General features: G+C 35.1%; 1 protein-coding gene across 8 annotated transcripts in view; it reads left to right on the forward strand.

Annotated features, from left to right (window-relative positions):
* The first annotated feature begins 3,254 nt into the window (after positions 1–3,254).
* Positions 3,255–14,254, forward strand: part of TENT2 (terminal nucleotidyltransferase 2) — a 55,253-nt gene continuing 44,253 nt past the window's right edge. For 4 of the 8 annotated variants that reach the window (XM_063085488.1, XM_063085491.1, XM_063085493.1 and 1 more), the window contains exons 1-5: positions 3,255–3,546; positions 3,820–3,889; positions 9,216–9,389; positions 9,590–9,679; positions 12,417–12,654. In XM_063085488.1, coding sequence (XP_062941558.1) covers positions 9,253–9,389; positions 9,590–9,679; positions 12,417–12,654 — 465 coding nt within the window. In that variant the 5' untranslated portion in view covers positions 3,255–3,546; positions 3,820–3,889; positions 9,216–9,252. Of the gene's footprint in view, positions 3,581–3,819; positions 3,890–9,215; positions 9,390–9,589; positions 9,680–12,416; positions 12,655–14,254 lie in introns of all 8 variants that reach the window. The other 4 variants (XM_063085490.1, XM_063085489.1, XM_063085494.1 and 1 more) reach the window with 4 other exon arrangements.

Consider the following 14,254-nt stretch of genomic DNA (forward strand, 5'->3'; position numbering starts at 1 on the left):
AGCACATGTGTATACATATAAACACACACATAAAACTACCACATCAAGATAATGAATATGAGTCTCATTCCCAAGTTTTTGTACTCCTTTGTAATCTCTCCCTCTTGCCCTTCTTCCCCCTCCTCACTGACAATTTATTTTTATTCTTAGTAGTATTCCATTGTATGACTATACCACGAATTGTTTATCCATCCACCTGTTGACAGACATTTGTGTTGTTCCAGTTTTTGGGTATTACATATACACATACAGTTGCTGGTAAATATTTGTGAACAAGTCTTTATGTAGACACATGCTTTCATTTCTTTTGGGTAAATACCTGGGAGTGGAATGGCTGGATCACAAGTAAATATATGTTTAACTTTTTAAGAAACTGCCAAAGAGGTTGTACTATTTTACATTCCCATTAGTAGTGCATGAGAGTTTCAATTGCTTCACATTCTCACTAACACTTGGTAAGGTTAAACTTTTGATTTTACCACTAAATAGGAAGAAAGTAGTATTTTGTTGTGTTTTTAAATTGTATTTTCCTAATGACTAATGATGTTGTGTATCTTTTTGTGTTTGCAATCCATATTTTTTTTTGGTAAAGTGTCTTTTCAAACTTTTGGCACATATGTTTACTGTGATATTTTCTTAATATTGAGGGATGAGACTTTTAAAAATATACATTCTGGATACAAGTTCTTTGTTAGATTTGCAAATATCTTCTTCAGTTTTTGGCTTTTCATTCTCTTAAAAGAATTATCTTGAACAGAAGTACTTAATTTTGATAAGTCCAATTTATTCCTTTTTTCTTTCAAGAATAGTGGTTTTGGTATCATACCCAAGAAACTTTTGCCTAACCCAAATTCATAAATATTTTTGATGCTGTTGTAAATGCTATTTTTAATTTCAATTTCAGATTGCTCATTGCTAGTATAATACAAATGCAATTGACTTTTGTGTGTTATTTTATAATCTACAGTCTTGCTCATCTATTAGTTTTAATAGCTTTTTGTATATTCTGTAGGATTTTCAACTTGTCACCTACGAATAAAGCCAGTTTTATTTCCTTTCCATTTTGAATGTCTTTTATTTCTTTTTCTTGCCTTACTGCACAGGCTAGAACTTCCAGTACAATGTTGAACAGAAGTGGTGAGAGCAGAAATCATTGCCTTTTGTTCCTAAGCTTAGGGTGAAATCATTCAGTTCACCATTACATGTGATGGTTTTTACAGATGTTCTCTATCAAGATGAGAAAGTTTTCTTGTAAACCTAGGAATGGATATTGAATTTTGCCCACCACCTTTGCTGCATCTATTGAGATGATCGTATGGTTTTTCTTTTTTAGCCTTGGTTAATATGAATTATATTCATTTTCCAATGCTAATTCAACCTTGCATTCCTGAGATAAACCCCTGTTTGGTCATGATGTATTATCTGTTTTATATATTGTGAAATAAAAATAGCTTGAATTTTCTTAAGAATTTTTGCTTCTATGTTTAGAAAATATTGGCCTGTAGTTTTCTTCCTTAATTTCTAGGGTTTGGGTATTAGTAATGCTGGTCTCATAGAATAATTTGGGAAGTATTCCTCCTCTTCAGTTTCCTGGAGGACTTTATGTAGAATTGGAATTATGTTTTCCTTTAAAATATACCAGTTTAACATCATACGAGTGGCTGTATTACTATCAGATAAAGTATACTTGAGGGCAAAGAAAAGAAGAGGGTCATTTATAAAGTGGATTATTTCATGATGGTAAAACTTTCATACAGGATAAATTCATCTGAATAACAGAATAATTATAAATGTTTATGCAACTAATAGAGCTTCAAAATACATGAAGCAAAAACTAATAGAACTACAAGAAGAAATAGAAAAATCTGCAACTGCAGTTAGAGATTTCAGTACTCCTCTCTTAATAATTAGAATAAGTAGACAGAAAATCGGTAAGGATATAGAAGATTTGAACAATAACATCAACCAACTTGACATGACTGACATTTGCAGAACACTACATCCAACAACTGTAGAACAGACATTCATTTCAAAAGCACATAGAACATTTACCAAGACAGACCATACTGTGTGGGCCACAGAACAAGTGTCAATAAATTTAAAATAATTCAAACTATACAAATTATTTTCTCTGATCATAATGGGCTTACATTAGAAATCAATAACAGAAAGATATCCAGAAAATCCCTCAACATTTGCAGACTAAATAACACACAAAGAACCCATGGGTCAAAGAAGAAATCAATAGGGAAATCAGACAGTATTTTGCAATGAAGGAAAATGAAAACACAATTTATCAAAATATGTGAGATGCGGTAGTACTTAGAGGGACACATCCCACCAAATGCCTATATTACAAAAGAGATATCTCAAATTAATGACCTCAGTTTCTGCGTTAAAAAACCAGAAAGATAAAACAAAAGCTTTAAAAATAAAAAAAATTTAAAAGCAGAAGAAAAGAAACACAAGAGCAGAAATCAATGAAATAGAAAACAAACACAATGGAGAAAATCTACGAAAGCAAAAGCGGGCTTTGAGATTTGAAATCCGTAAAGCTGATAAGACTTTCGCCAGACTGATAGAGAAAAAGAAAGATGACACAAATGACCAATTTCAGGAACGAAAGGAGTCAGATGTTATAGATATTAAAAAGACAATAAAGGAATACTGTTACCAGATTTACATCAATAAGTTAAACAATTTAGACATTCCTACAAACAAATGTTCACTTGAGAAGAAATATCAATAGATAAATGTTGAATTAGTGAATGCTAGTTACTATTATGGGCAGGGCGCCGAGTCCGGGCTTTGGAGATAAATAAGGCATTTTTGTCGCTACGAAGTTCTCAGTTTACTGGAAGGGAAAAACAACAAATAAATCTTAATACTGAACCGGAGGAGAATAGTGGAGGAAAACTGGTTCAGGAAAGCTTCTCTGGGGACGAGTCTCCTTGCCGACACACTGACTCGTAAGAAACGTTTATCAGAACAAGAGCAGCTGCACGCGAGTTCGGGCAAAGGGCTCAGACGCAGCCCCCTGCGGACGGCCCTCCACCGATTACCTGTTCCCCCAATCTTAGGTCCGTTCTAGCCCTTCCCAACTCGCTCTGGCAACCGCATAGCAACCATCTTCCGCCAAGTCCGCACACGGGCGGCCTTTGCGCCTGCGCATTCGAGCAAAGAGGTCCCCGGAGGGGGCCTGGCGGCTGCCGGAAATATGACCCCGATAGGTATTCCCATCCGGGGTCACCTCAATCTTCCGGGTGTCTTTGACAGGGCTTTTTACCCCGCTTTTTCGGCGACTTTTTGGTCTTCCGCTTTTTGCCACCGCCCCCAACCTTCCACACCCTTGCCGGCTCTGCCTTTTTTTGTGTGTTGCTCCTCCCCTGGCAGCCGTGGTAGGGAATTAGATCGCTAGCCGGAACCGGGTCTGGGCCTAGCCATCCCTCGGGCCACAACTACCTCCTTTTGCTCGGGCAGAAGCTACGACCTAGCTCTCCCCGCCGTCGCTGTTCGAGCCTTGGAGTTCCTGGGCGGGCAGTGCTGGTAGGCCTTGCTTGGCCCTTACCGAGGGACACCTGTGAGTTCAGGGGGTTTCGGAGAGGGACGCAAAAGTGTAGGCCCAGGTCGGGGGCGGGGCTCGGGGAACTTTTTCTGAAACTGTAGTGTTCTGTTTTGCCTGGGAGGTTCCGGTACTTAGATATCCCACACCATACTTATGGGCGGTCCGCAGTCTGCAGTACTTTTTGAAGAGTCTTAGGACAGCTTACTTTTTTCACTCGTTCTCGCTTCCTGCTTCCCCACCCCTCCTTTTCTCAGTCCAGGACCAAAAGAGGAAGATTGTCTTGGCACTCCCACATGGTGGTTCAAAGGGTCGTGAAGAACTAAGGTAAATATCTGGATTAATTAACAATCAAAAAAGGCATTTATCTTTAAGACTTGTAATTAAATGGCATGGAATTGCCTCAGTTCTTCACTTTACAGGACAATGCACAGGTTAGGACTGTCTGATCGCTGTATATCCTTCTTTTCCCGTTCAGCCTTTGTAGATAGGATCTCCATCTCGCTTTATAGGTAAAACAGGAAGTTACGTGTCTCACAAATTCTGGATTGTCTAAGTTCCCTGTCTTGTTTTCTCTCTCTTGGCTCTTTGTTTAAAATAGCAGTTTTTTACGTTGTGTATACCAATTGGGTGAACAGAGAAGAAACAAATAGAAACTAAAACTCAAGCTAAATTGACAACTTGTTAACAGATGTACAGTATATGATATTGCGAGGAAAGAGATCATAACTGATCACCAAGTCTGTTTTTTATTACAGTTAATGTACTACATTGCAAATGCCATCATATTATTTGGTTCAGTACCCCAAGGCTTTTAACATGTACTGATTACCAGCCATATTGTATGGTTCAGTACCCCAAGGCTCTTAGTTTATACTGATTAATAGCCAGTAACATTACTTTGTTGGTGTTAATAGCCCCGATTATGTCTGATTTGGAAATGTCTGGTAACAAGCTCCATGTGAAACAGGCCATTTATCAGTTGCTTAAGAAATGTCCATTTGGAACTATGTAACTAGGTTAGTTTTTTTAACACTTGGATGGAATTTAATTCTTAATAAATAGGAATGTCCCGTTCAAAACCTGAAGGTGTTTAGGAACTAGACTTTTTGTACTGTGGAGAAAAGTGGGTTTAAGGGATGAAAGGTATTTGGGCAAGGTGAACAGATAACTTGATTTAGTCAGTACAGTTCTGGTTTTTTGTTTTTTGTTTTTTTTTTTTAAAAGAAGACCGGTAAGGGGATCTTAACCCTTGACTTGGTGTCAGCACCACGCTCAGCCAGTGAGCGAACCGGCCATCCCTATATAGGATCTGAACCCACAGCCTTGGTGTTATCAGCACCGCACTCTCCTGAGTGAGCAACGGGCCGGGCCTCAGTTCTGGTTTTTATACTAGGTAGATTCTGCTTTCCGAGGAATCATATAACCTTGAGTGTTCTCTAATTTGTTGAAGGAGAGGTCAAGTTGAGGACAGAAATTCCAAGTTTTAAGTTACAGGACTAAATACCTTATCACTAGAAATTACTTTGTAAGCTATTCTTTTAGTACCTTGTCTCATGTGTGATTATTTACAAATAAACCTGTATAATTTCCCGGGGGGTCAACCTTAGGAAATAATCTTAAAAGTTCTCTTGTTAAGGCAAGAACCCACACATTGGTTTTAAAAACCGTTCCAAATTTACTTTTATTTTATTTTATTATCCAGTATAAATTGAAAAACTGATAGCTTTTAAGGTAATAAAATAGGGTACTGCCAATATCTGGATTTTATTTATCTATCATAAAATTTGTCACACCTGCTACCGCAATTCATGTGGACTGATGTTTTATATAGTTCATCTCTACTTAGTGAAGAAGCCTTTCATTCAGAATACAAAGAAAACAAAAATTTAAAATTTTGTGGAGGTCATCTTCATTCTGGTACAGTAATAGTTTTACTGGATTTTATCCTGTGAGGCTCTATTTTCTGTTTTTTAAAAAAATCCTTTATATTGTTAATGATAGATTATTTTGGTGTCATTTTAATTTTCATTCAAATTAATGTTGAAATGTACTAGGAAAAGGAATCAAAATTCTTGGGCTTTTTGTTAACTGTCTTTTCTCAAGATGGTCATGCAGGATTATCTATGTTGGTGAGCATTGAATGCCATTGGTTAAATTCCCGAGGAATGATTCTCTCACTCTGAAGGCTGGACTGGCTGAGAGCCTGACTTGGGGGCCGAAATTCACATGGAGGAGAGCCTGACAGATATTTTGTTCTGGTGAACAAAACATAGGCAGAACTAGATATCTGCCCTAGACAGAACTTTTGGCTGTGGAATCATTCTAAGCTTTTAAGCCTGTGATAATTTGGTTATTTAACTTTGCAGTGTAGTTCTGGGCCACAAGACGTCTCTTGACTAACAAGATAGAAATAAGGTGTGGTCTGGGCATTTTGGGGTTTTCAAATCTGAATGCACTGTCATTTTAGGTCTTCAAGTATGAATGCACATGTGTAGGACCTTACTTGGGTCCAGAGGAAAACATAGCATACTATTTATAGGGATAAATAAAAGTGTCTAGACTTTTAACTATGAACTGATTTAAATAATTATGAAAATAGAACATTTTAATTCTAGTTTTTCTGAGTATAAATTTCTTCCTTTGATTAGATCTATGTAGTATCTGTTGTCCAACAAAATGAAATATCAAGCAAAATTTGTTACAGTGAACTGTATTTAATATCACTTTCTTTGTAAGTCCAATGAGATAGGAATTATGTTTTATGGGAAGTTAGGTTAGGCAGGCAGAGTAAAGAAGGCCAAGAAAGAGTGTGAACCTGGGCAAAGGGTAGAGCGAGATGTTAGTTGCCCGTTTTGAACCTGGCAATCCATGATTATTGAATGTACTTTTAATAAAGGATTCCCTGGAATGTTGCTTTGTTCCAGATATTTGTCCATTTCCTCTGAGCAGTGAACATCAGGGGGTACAGGTCATCAGGTATGAGAGGACTGATTTTCTTTTTTTTTCATCTCCTATAATAAGAGATAAGGACCTGCTGAAGAAAGTTGACATACTCTTGTTTTCTGGAGGTAATACCTTGTTTCTGGTCCAAATTAGAGAGTTAGACATTTGAGATGTTATCTGATGATGGTCCAGAGACTTTTATCCACAATCTGTTATGAACCCTGGACTGGTGAATCTCCTTATCTGTGGCCGGTGTTGGGAATTTTAATAGTATAGAATTGAAAAAACAAGGAACAAAGTTTGTATGAGTTTATTCCCAGATCTACCTTTTTCTCTCCTGTGTTGTCGCTTCCAGTTTTTCCAATCCTCCTAGTCTCAATCCCCAGAGGCAGCACCTTCAATTCTTTTAGCTGCCTAAAAGGTATTTTCCTCTTTTTTTTTTTTTTTTTTTAATAAAAAAGCTTCTATAGGTCATTCTTTCAATTTATATTTACTGAAATTGAGGACTTAGCACTTTCTGTAACCTCTCTCATCCTCCATGTATATATATATACACACACACAAATTGTGATATATAAACATATAAATATATAACACAGTAATAGGTGTAATATATAAAAAATACAATATGTAATTATATAAAATAAACATCACAATTTTTGTTTAAATATATTCAATGTTTACATTATTGTAAGAACCAAGTAGGTAACTATGATTATATTTCCTTTTTTATATGACCTTTTGAGTGTTTTTTCTGTAGTTTAGTAATTTTACTTTTAACTAACTGCTTTTCTGTATTTCTGTAATTATTTCTACTCTGTTAGGAGAACTTCTCTCTATGGTCAAATACATAACATAATTTACCAGTTATTATTATTATTATTATTATTAATTGATATTTTCTTGAAGCCCTCCATCCTTCTGCTCTAATTTGAGCTGTTAGCTTCCCTTCACCATCCTCCTGGGGAATTTACTTTGTTTCTGCCCTACATTCAATCTCTCTTTTCCTAAATCCCAAGTTCTCTCTCTCTCTCTTTTTTTTTTTTTTGGTACCTACATGTTTAAAATGTTTTTATTCTCCCTTGTATTGCTCGTATAGCAAGGGATAGAATTATAGCCTGAGAGCATTTCCTTCAGAGCTTTGAAGGCTTTAGTCTATGTCTTGTGCTATTGAGAAGTCTACTGCCATTTTGATTCCGAGCCCTTTGTTTATAACATTTCCCCCTGTGGAATATTTTGTAAACTTCTTTTTCCTGATATTCTGAAATTTCACCATAACATGCCTTGATATGTATCTTTTTTACTGTGCTTTATACTGGTTGGGTCCTTTCAATATGGGTATTGGTGTCTTTCAGTCCTGGACATTTTCTCGTTTTATTTATTTAGTAATTTCCTTCTCTGTATTTTCTGTTTTTCCTAGACCTTCTGTTATAACGTTGGATGTTGGACCACATAGTTTGACTCTCTTTTATTTTCCCTCCTGTTGTCCTGTCTCCCTCCTGCCCTCACCAATTTTTCCTATTCTTTTTTTTTTTTTCTGAGTGTTCATTTGTTCTTGGCATTGTTTCTATTTACTCCCAGATCTTTTATTCTTCTGGTGACCCATGATATATTTTAACTGAGAGGTCCTAGAAGTCAAATCAGAAGCTCTATGTGTCTGGATGGAGCCAGTCACCTAGTAGGCTTCAATGCAGGTTGTAGTTAGCTTGACTTTTCCTTGGTGGATCCCCAACTGTTACTATGTTACAGGTTCTCTTGTTACTATATTATATACTTTCTCTCTCAGTTTTTTTAGTCAAGAGTTTTCTAATTGATTGCTTTGGGAAGGTAGGCTGAGGGCCCTATTTTTACTTTGTAGACTTTACTTAATATAGTAATTGTTTTCAGTTTGCTACCTTACCTTACCTTTTGCAAGACTACAGCATTGCTGGATCAGTCATTGTGAAGAATAAATATCTAGCCTCCTGCCTGGGTCGGTGAAGGGTTCTCATTGCTTTATATAGTTTTTCCCCATTCCTGTGGAATAAAGCCTTCTTTTATTGGAAATCTTTTGTATTAATTGTGTAGACTTTGAGGGGAATCTTAGAATTTTATAAATTGTTAAGTGATACAAATTCCTTCCCTTGTTTGATCAGATCTGAAGGATCCACATCTTAGGAATTAGGTTGTCATATGATGGCTTATATCTTTGTATAAATTGGATTGAGAATAAGTGTAAGAATCTGTGGGAGTTCATTAAATGTCTCTCTTAAATGGTTTATTTTTCATCAGAGTATGTGGAGATACCTTGATTTTCTAAAAGATTTGTGGATATTTAGGGTAAATTTATTAGGGTAAATTCCTCAGAAAATTAGAAATGTGCATATATTTTGCTATTACTTAATAATGTGGTTAATCCAAATTTAAAATTTGTTATTAGTATTATTCTTTCTTTTTTTGGCTGCTGGCCAGGATAGGAATTGAACCCTAGATCTTGGTGTTTATCAGTACCATGCTCTAAAGAACTGAACTAACTAGCCAGGCCTATTAATATTTTTCTTTTATCTACAGTGGAACTTAAGAGACCTATTTAAACTTTTAAAAATAACTTTGCAAATGAAATACATAACTTGGTAACTAATTGTTTTAAATAGCAGATAATAGTTATCAAAAAGTTCAGTATCTTTAAGATATAATAATTTAGTATTATCCTTTTAAATTATTCTAGGTAGAAGAATACATGTTCACTTTCAGTGAACAAGAGCATGTTTCCAAACTCAATTTTGGGTTGCCCGCCCTTCACTCCAAACCATCAACAACATAATAACTTCTTCGCCCTGTCACCAACTCTTTATTCACATCAGCAACTTGTAGATGCTCAGTTTAACTTTCAGAATGCAGAGTAAGTATGTGATATTTTGGCCCATATTGTTTGTAAATTTTGTTTTCTATTTGACATAAACCACTTTTGTATGAAACATTTGAAGGTAGAGAAAATGTCACTTCTTGTTCTTTTTTCATCAGTGTTTTTAGTTTATCTAAAGTGGTTTTTTTAATGAAAAAAAATGTATATTACTGCTGTTCTTTCTTTGTTTTTGGTAGCTTGTCTAGAGCTGTGTCATTACAGCAGCTGACATATGGAAATGTCAGTCCAATACAGACCTCCACTTCCCCATTATTTCGAGGAAGGAAGTAAGTACTTCTCAATTATTTTAAAGGAAAAATTTGCATTTCTGAGAACTGTTTAACAGTGTATCTTGTATTAAAATTGTATGGGCACTATGCCCTAAATTTTGTTTTCTGGAACCTGTTCAATCAGACCAGTCACAGAATTTTAAAATTTTTATGTTTTAAAAATTTTAGAAGTTCTTTTGTTGATTTATTCCTGCCAGTATTGTAAATTTTAGATGGAATGAGGCTACATTTCTTCAGAAAACTACTTTTCAATTGAGGTTTTTAACTAAATCAGATGGTCTTCTGTATTCATTTTTCTAGGGTTGCCGTAACAAAGTACCACAGACTGGGTGGCTTAAACAACAGAAATTTATTTTCTCACAATTCTGGAGGCTTGAAGTCTAAGATCAATGTGTTGGCAGAGTTGGTTTCTTCTGAGGCCTCCTTGGCTTGTAGATGGCTACCTTCTCTCTGTGTCCTTATATGGCTGTCCCTCTGTCTGTGTTTTCTGTGTTCTAATCTTCTCTTCTTCTAAGGATACCAGTTATATTGGATTAGGGCCCATCCTAAGGACCCCATTTTAACGTAATTATTTAAAGTTCCTATTGCTAAATACAGTCACATTCTGAGGTGCTGGGGTTGAGGACTTTAACATTTGAATTTTGAGAGAACACAATTCTCCTCATAACACTTTCTTTCTAGCAAAGTTTACTATGTATTTTTCTTTTGATTTATCTAAACCTTGCACAGGTGAGGTTTCATGATAACAAATATTATTGTAGTAAAATTTTCTACCTGACGTAAAGCTGTCTACAGTCAAGTCAGGAGCCAATTAATTTTAACCTATTTGCTTAAAAGAAATCCATGCATTGTAAAATAATTATAGAACTTGAGAGGTGGTTATTAAAATAACGTTTGGCAGTATATACAAGATATTGTTATTTAAAACCTGTACAAACATTCTGTAACTTTGATGTCCAATTAAAAATAACACTAAGGGGCCGGCCCGTGGCTCACTCGGTAGAGTGCGGTGCTGATAACGCCAAGGCCCCGGGTTCGGATCCCATATACGGATGGCCGGTTCGCTCACTGGCTGAGCGTGGTGCTGACAACACCAAGTCAAGGGTTAAGATCCCCTTACCGGTCATCTTGAAAAAAAAAGAAAAAAAAAAAAAAGAAAAAGAAAAAAAATAATAATAAAAATAACACTAAGAATTATTAATCACTCACTGTAGTAGGCATTGTTCTAAGGACTTTATGAGTAATGATTTGATTAAGTCTCATAACACTCTGTGAGGTAGATACTGTTATCCGTCTTCTGTTGAGGAGAGAGCTTAAGCACACAGGTTAAGTAACAGTTATATAGGTGGAAGTGGCATAGCTGGGATTTGAAATCTAGTGGTCTGCCTCTGGATCCCATGCTTATAAGCACTACAAGTTCTTCAGAGTTATTACTGGGGCAAGTTATAAAATGATTCTAAAAGTATTGACTTTATTCAGATTTTAATTTTCTTAGAGATTGCCTTGATAACCAGTTTGTGAATCATGAATGAAAATAAGTTTCATTAGTTCATAGTTATACATATTTTTTAAACCACAATTGGTATTCTCAGTAGAAGATATTTAGCATGTATAGCTCTAAATTACATTTGTGTTTAAAAATATTAAGTATACTATACACTTTTTTGTGAGTAGGAATTCTAGTTATTTTGTGGATCTGTCAAGGAGAAAGAAGTTGGCATAATCCCAAAGGAGTATTATAATGATAATAAAATCTTCAGATGGCTATGGCCCATAGAATTTTAGAGCTTAAAGGGAATTGGACTATTTTCTATGGCATAAAATATTACCTAAGTGAACAACTTAATATATTCATGAAGTATCTTTTTTCCTCAAAAAATATTTACTTCTAAATTATTTTCCTCTTGCCTTTTTATTTTGAAAATTTTCAAACCTTCAGAAACTTTTAAGGATAGTACAATGAGCATCTATAGGCCTTTTGCCTAGATTTATCAATTAAAGTTTTGTACATTTGATTCTTTCTGCCTCTTTCTCTTCCTACCCCGACACTTTTTATTTTCTGAACGATATGAAAGAAAGTTGTTGGTATCATTTGAATTTTCTCCAAAACACATCAGCTTATTCCTCCTAAACGCAAAGATATTCTCCTGTATAACCAAAATACATTGATCATGCCCAAGAGCCCAAGAAACCTGACATTATTATAATGCTATTATCTGATGCAGTTAATTTTCAAGCTTCCTCAGGTGTCCAATTTTATATAGCTTTTTTCAAAGGAAAGTATCTCTTAATTTGGCCTTTCCTACTGATGAGCCAGAACATAGGTATATTCAAAGAGACCTTTTTTTCTGTATAGCACTTAGCTCACTTAACCTTATTCTCCTTAGTTTAGGGTTTGGGTCTTTTGTTCTTAGTGAGTTAATAATAAAATTTTTCCTACAAAGTTTTCGCTGTTGAGATGAAACATGGGGTAGTTCAAATGACTAATTCCAATATATACATGTAGTTTGTTTTTCTATGTGCATTATTACTACTTATTTTTTCTAAGGTGTTGAGAGGCATTTCTTGTGCTGAAAATGAATATTTTAAAGATCCAGATAGAACTAATACTGTGACCTTACTGACAGTCATAATATTGTCATTATCTATATGATATTTATGTATTTTTAATGGTTTTCTCTTTGTTTTCAGAAAGTTATGTATTTAATCACTAAGGTATATTGCTTGTTTTCAGGAGATTAAGCGATGAAAAAAACCTTCCTCTTGATGGTAAACGGCAACGTTTTCATTCACCCCACCAAGAGCCAACTGTAGTTAACCAGATAGTGCCTTTATCAGGTGAACGAAGATACTCAATGCCGCCATTGTTTCATACACACTATATACCAGATATAGTCAGAAGTGTTCCACCTTTTCGAGAAATACCGTTTTTAGAACCTAGAGAAATCACACTGCCTGAGGCCAAAGATAAGGTAATAATAATGTAGACTTTAGTTTCGCCTTTTGGGAATTTAATATAAATAATGTGTTCAAAGAACGAGAAATATCTAATGTCCTGGATTAAGTAGAACATGCCTTTTTTTGACTGTTTAAAGTACTGTAAGTACTGTTCCAACCCAATTTTCTGTGTTAATATTACTTCAATTTTTGTTACTGTTCTTTTATGGAAGTGCATAGCCGTACTTCCATAAAAGAAAATCAGGTATTCCACTGATTCGTAAAAATTTGGGATTAGAGTTCAAAATGTTTGATCTTCTAGATAGTTCTCTTGTTACTTGTTCTTATTACAGAAAAATAAGTTTTCATATGGTATTGTAATAAAGTATTAAAAAGCATTTTGAGTTATTTGTGTTTATCATGAGGTTTTTGAATGTCAAAAATAGAGAACCTAGGAGTCACTGAGAAAGTAATACATTCAAAGTGATATGATCAGGAAAGATTTATCAAAAACATTATTTGTAAAAAACATTTCACATAAATGAAATGAAACACAAAGTAATAATTCTTGGAAAATTACATTGTCACCATTTGGGAACAATGACTTATTTTAACACCCAATATTAGAAGCATATCTTTCACCTTCCACATATTTAGTGAAACCTAAAAAAACAAAACAACACAAAAAAAACTTCTAGGTAATCGAGAACGGTTTATAATGTAATTATTTGCATTCTCTTGGATTGTCTATGGCTTACACTTGGCTGTTTTTGCATTTTCAAAGCTGCTCTACTTTTGAGAAAAATGACATTTGTAGGGTAAGGAGGGGCCTTAAGAGAATGTAATAACTTTGTTTTATTTATCTTTGGGTTCCTAGCAACCAGCATAGGTCTAGAACATAGTAAGTATGCAGAAAATGTTGAGTCAGAAAAGCAATACCTGCTTCATTCCTTAGTTGTGCTGCTTTTTGTTCCTCTGTCATTTCTTTGTTCTTTAATTGAGTTATAATGTACCATAAGATTTCCCTTTAAAGCATACAATTCAGTGGTTTTTAGTATATTCAGAAAGTTGTCCAACCATCACCACCAAAACATTTTCATTACCCCCAAAGGGACCTTGTACCCAGTAGCAGTCACTTCTCCATCCCCCTCCTTAACCTCTCCCTCCTCTGGCAACAACTAATCTGTTTTCTTTCTCCATGCTTTTGTCTCTTCTGGACATTTCATATGAATGGAATCACACAATATGTGGCCTTTTGTGTCTTGTTTCTTTCACTTAGCATGATGTTTTCAAAGTTCATTCATGTTGTAGCATGTATCAGTGCTTCATTCCTTTTTATAGCTGAAAAATATTCCATTGTATGGCTATATCATGTTTTTGTTAATGCATTCCTCAGTTGATGGACTTTGGGTTGTTTCCACTTTTTGGCTGTTATGAATAATGCTCTTATGAATACCTGAACCAATTTTTGCATGGACATATGTTTTCATTTCTCTTAGGTGTGTACCTAGGAATGAAATTGCTAGGTTATATGGTAATTCTTTGTTTAACTCTGAGGAGCTGCCAAAGTGTTTTCTAAAGTGGCTGCACCATTTTACATTCCCATCAGTAGTGTATGAGTGTTCCAATTTGTTC

Source organism: Cynocephalus volans, chromosome 2 (genome assembly GCF_027409185.1).
Source record: "Cynocephalus volans isolate mCynVol1 chromosome 2, mCynVol1.pri, whole genome shotgun sequence".
Lineage (NCBI taxonomy): Eukaryota > Metazoa > Chordata > Mammalia > Dermoptera > Cynocephalidae > Cynocephalus > Cynocephalus volans.